Here is a 5,425-nt window from a genome sequence, read left to right as displayed (position 1 = left end):
TTACAAACAACTGAAAGGCCTTGCATGGAATTAAGGTTGCCAAGTTTGGCTAGCTTCCTACAATTACTTTTACTAACTAACTTATTGGTAGATGAAAGACCCTCCTTGTCCGCCAGCATCCTGGGCTCAACGAAGGTAGGGGTTACTACATAGCAAACTAATCCATCATGATTCGATTGCCTTAAGCTTAAACCATCCAGCACGTGGTTTATGCCAATTAGTGTTACAGGCAATCTTCCTTGAAGGACAACTTTCTTTGCTGGTCAGGAGAACAAATTATGTAGCTTGTTTGATGATTAAGGGAATAGAAACGTAATTAGAGGTATTGTTTTCAACATTTTTATTCCTATTAAGACAAAAGTTTCAAATAGCAAAAGGGAAAAGTTGAGACCAAGTAATTAATTTAGAGGGTATGCTAGACTTACAAAATCTTAATCTATCAAGCCAATGGTGGCTCTCAGACTTTGGACAGTTGATGCTTAGATTAAGTGAGTGCCAAAATGTTTTTGCTACATAACAGTGAATAAAAATATGGGGGATATCTTCAATATCATTACGACAAATAGTACAAACTTTATCAACGTTCATTCCTATATGGTGGAGATAGGATCTGCAAGGGAGTCTATTATGGTAACATTCTCATAGAAGGATTTTCAATTTATTGGGGCGGTATACTCCCCAAATCCAACTACAACTTTTGACCGGTATCATATCTGATTCAATTAGATTATAGCAAGAAGCTGTAGAGAATAAACCATTGCTATTAGGTTCCCAAATCAAACAGTCTTGGCCTATCTCTATTGGTAATTTGATAGAGAAAGTTTTCCCAACTATATTGTCTGGCAAAATCATCGAAATATTATCCAAGGCCCAATTTTTGTGATTAATATGGTCCTTGATAGTTAATGAAGAGTCTTTTTTTCGTTAGGGGGGGCTTCAATAGAATTTCTAACGCAGGGACTATTAGGGATCCATATTGTATCCCAGATGCCTAGGGAGGAGTTATGACCAATGTACCACAATGATCCTTTATTGCAATAATGCCAACCCTTGAGTATACTCTTCCAACAAAAAGATTGATGCTTCCTAGAAGAAAATATGTAGGATTGCATGAGAACTTTTGCTCATGGTGCTTGGGAAAAATTTAATTGTCTCCGTGCTAAGCTTGTAAGGAGAGCTAAATTTTTTACGCTTTCCTAAGTCCAAGGCCGCATTTGTTTTTATCAAGGGTAATTGTGTCCCAGCTCATGGAGATGGAGTTTTCTTTTAGAATTATTTGATCCCCAAATAAAGTCTCTTTGGAGCTTATTAATGGTTTTATGAATCTTGCCTATATTGCATTGCATAGTTAAGAATGCTAGCAAGAGTGGATGATGAAAGAGTAATTCTATCAGCCATGTTTAAACAATTAATCTTCCAATCGGCAAGGTGATTACGCAGATTGTCAAGAATAAAGAGGAAGTCTTTGGTTTTTGGGGAGGAGTCAAGGATAGGAAATCTAAGGTACTTTCCAAATGATTCACTACTTTTCATCCCAAAGAAGTTGGAGGTGGCAGTTCTAATGTCTTTGGAGCAATTCTAAGAGAATAATTTTTGACTTAGTCATATTAATGCTTTGACCGGATAGATTACAAAACATGTTAAGGCCAGATTTAATAGTAGTACAAGATTTTTGATTAATATGACTCATTAGTGTTAGGTCGTTCGCAAAAAAAAAGTGGGAGAGGGCAAGGCCATTAGAGCTAATAGTTACAGGATCCCACCTTTTGATATTCACTTAGAAGTTGATATATGTCGATAAAATCTCCATGCAAAGGATAAAAATATAAGGAGACATAGGGTCACCTTGTCTAATTCCTCTACTAGGATAGAAGAAATCACTTCTTGAACCGTTTACAAGGATAACCATGCTAGACGGAGTGATACAAGGCATAATTAATTTTGAAAAGTTGGGAGGAATTTTGAAGTAATTTAGGGTTCTAAAGCTGAAAGACCATTCCAATTTATCAAACGCTTTTTTAAGATTTATTTTTAGGACCATTTTATCTTTTTTACTAGAACTATTTTTTAAATTGTGAATGATTTCTTGAATCAGAATCGCATTGTCACTAGCTCGTCTATTTTTTAGAAAACTAGACTAGAAGGGACTGATGATCTTGTCTAAAAAGGGCTTCAGTCTATTGGCAATAATCTTTGTGATGATTTTGTAAATGGTGTTACAAATGCCTATTGGTCGGAAGTTCTTAAGGTTATTAGCATTATGAAATTTGAGAATGAGGCATAAGTATGTGTTATTAATATTATCAGGAATTTGATGGGAACTAAAGACCTTATGGAAAAAAGAAATAACACTAGGCCCGACAATTTTTCAGTATTTTTGGTAAAAGAATAGGTGTAAACCATCTGATCTGGGCGCTTTGTAAGATTTAAAAGAAAACAATGCGTTGGTGATTTCACTATTCGAAAGAGGCTTGTCTAGAGGGGAGAGGTCTAGGGAGTCAACTCTGACTAAACCACTTAGAACATCAACTTTTTTAGTAAGACAATGGGAGGTTGGGCATTAGCAAGGATATCTCCTTGATTATCAATCCAATTCCCTTGGTCATCTTTAAAGAAACTAACATGATTTCTTCTTAATCTACTTGAAGCTGTTATTTGAAAACAATCTCGTGTTAGCGTCACCATCATTTAGTCAAGATATTCGTGATCTAAGTCTCCAGTAATCCTCCTCTAGTTTTAAGATATTATTGAATTCTTCTTTTAGGGATAATTCCATATTTTGGAGAAAAGCCCCAGTTGAGTAAGCTTCTGGTACGACATATGGCACATCCCATTTTGAAGTGAACTTCCCTACAGGTTTATGGGAAGTAATAATGGGTCTTCGTACGGCAAGGACTTATTCTCCTACTTGAAAGGATATCGGGCGAACTTTTTTATTGAAGGCGCAAGACAATCGAGCTTGATAACATGCAACACTATGTTTAGCTTCCAACCTCTTCTCATCAAGAGCCTCCAACTTTGCTAATCGAAGTCGAGCATTTTCTTCATTAGTGATCCCTTCTTGAATAGCCAGTCATAATGAAGGTATTTGACGCTCGAGTGGAAAGATGGCTTTGACTCCATAAGCAAGTGAATAAGGAGTTGCTTGTGTTGGCATGTGGTGAGCCGTCCTATATGCCCATAGAGCTTCTTTTATACGGTCATTCCAATTTCGTTTGGATTTGGAGACGACTTTCTTTAACAAGTTGCATAGAGTTTTGTTGAATGCCTGAGCTAGACCATTGGCGGCAACATTGTACATCGAAGAGTTACGTTTCTTGAAGCCAAAGAGATCACAAATCTTTTTCATCAACCTATTATCGAATGGATTTCCATTATCCATTACTATGTAATGAGGAATGCCAAAGCGATAGATTATGTTTACTCAGATGAAACTTGCAACATTTTCCTTCTTTACCTCCTTAAGAGCAACAGCTTCAGCCCATTTTGAGAAGTAGTTAAGTTGTAGCCAAGATGTATAGGTGCCCACCTAAGGACTTTGGCAATGGTCCAACAATATCCAATCTCCAAGAGTCAAAAGGCCAGGATGCCACAGTCGGGTGTAACACTTCAGGAGGTTGATGAATAAAATTCGCATGGAATTGACAAGCCTTGCATCTTCGAGCGTAGTCTAAGCAATCTTTTACCATCGTTGGCCAATAATATCCCATCCTTTTTATATGAAAGTTGAGTTTGGTCCAGACTAGTGTGACCCACATACCCCAGAATGTGCCTCTTACAAAGCTTGTAGTGCTTCTTCTTCCCCTAAGCATCGTAAGAGTGCTGCCTCGAATGACATTTTGTATAGAGTATCTTTGTAGTAAAGGAAGTGAGGTGCACGACAACGGATATCAGTCCTTCTCCTCGGGTTTTCTTGAAATATCCCATAACTTAAGTAGTCGATAATGGGTTATCACCATTCTTATTTCTCAGCTACAGAAATAGCTACAAGATGCTTGAGTTCATTTCCTTTACCTTCAACCTCATTTGGTGGCGGTACTACCCATTTTTGGCTACTTGCGCTTAATTAGGCAGGGTTAATGTTGAAGCTAGGGCAGCTAAAGCATCAACCTTCTTGTTTTCTGTCCTTGGCACATGTTGAATAGTCACGTCACTGACCCATCCCATTAATGTTTTAGCATAATCATGATATGAGCGTAGTTCAGGTGTCTTGACCTCGTAACTACCTAAAATATGGTTAATCACCAACTGAGAGTCACCAAAGACTTCCAATTGCATCTGCTTCATTTTGACAGCCATTTCAAGCACAAGTATTAATGCTTGATACTCAGAAACGTTGTTAGAGCAGAGTTGCGTCAACGTAAAAGAGTAGGGAAGATCTTCACCTTGAGAAATGACAAATACTACACCAGCACTGACTTCTCTGCGATGTGCAGCACCGTCAAAGTACATCTTCCATAGAGGTTGAAATTCAATGACCACTGAGTCCTCATCAGGTAGTTCGTTAGTTAGCTCCCAATCATCAAGTATAGGGTGATCTGCCAAGAAGTCTACCAATGCTTGTCCTTTTACAGCTTTTTGAGGGATGTACAAAATCTCGAATTGTTGAAATTGGAGATACCATCTCGCTAGTCGATCACTAAGAACAGGTTTTGACATCACAAACTTGATGGGGTTTGCTTTAGAAATAATACGAACAACATGAGCTTGAAAGTAATGCTTCAACATTTGAATTGAGAAGACTAGCGCCAAACACAACTTTTCAATTGGCGAATAATTCAGCTTGTTTGGTGTCATCATCCTGCTCAAGTAGTAAAGAGAGTTTTCTTTCCCCTCACTATTTTCTTGGACTAACAGCGCTCCAACAGACCATTCTTGTGCTAAAATATATAGTATCAGCGGCTTTCCAAGTATAGGGGCTGCTAAAACCAGAGGCTTCATCAAGTAGGATTTAATGCTCTCAAAGGATTGCTACACGCTTGGTCCCATTTGAAAGGGACACCTTTCTTCATAAGGAGACTGAATGGTTGGCACCTCCCAGCTAGGTTTGAGATTAATCTCCTAAGGTACGCTAACTTTCCTTGCAGACTTTTCAATTCGTGAATATCTCGAGGCTCAAGCATTTTCAAGATTGCATCTCCTTTGGCTTGATCAATTTCAATCCCCCGATGTCGGACAATGAAACCAAGGAACTTTTCGGAAGTAACTCCAAAGGCGCATTTCAATGGATCCATCCTAAGTTGGTACCTCCGGAGCAACTCAAACACCATTCTCAAGTCTTTCAAGTGGTCGTCCTTCTTTCTTGATTTTACTACCAAGTCGTCCATATAGCATTCAACATTTTTATGGATAAGGTCGTCAAAAATATTCTGCATAGACCTTTGATAAGTAGCATCAGCATTCTTCAAGCCAAAAGGTATTACCT

General features: G+C 38.2%; 1 protein-coding gene across 1 annotated transcript; it reads right to left on the bottom strand.

Annotated features, from left to right (window-relative positions):
• Positions 1-4,062: 4,062 nt before the first annotated feature.
• Positions 4,063-4,452, bottom strand: LOC142171818 (uncharacterized). Its single transcript, XM_075235522.1, has one exon. It carries the CDS (start codon positions 4,450-4,452, stop codon positions 4,063-4,065), a length of 390 nt encoding a protein of 129 aa, XP_075091623.1.
• Positions 4,453-5,425: the final 973 nt, after the last annotated feature.

Source organism: Nicotiana tabacum, chromosome 17, assembly GCF_000715075.1.
Source record: "Nicotiana tabacum cultivar K326 chromosome 17, ASM71507v2, whole genome shotgun sequence".
NCBI classification, from domain to species: Eukaryota; Viridiplantae; Streptophyta; class Magnoliopsida; order Solanales; family Solanaceae; genus Nicotiana; species Nicotiana tabacum.
The sequence above is the reverse complement of the archived record's forward strand: the minus strand, read 5'-3'. Positions and strand labels throughout refer to the sequence as shown.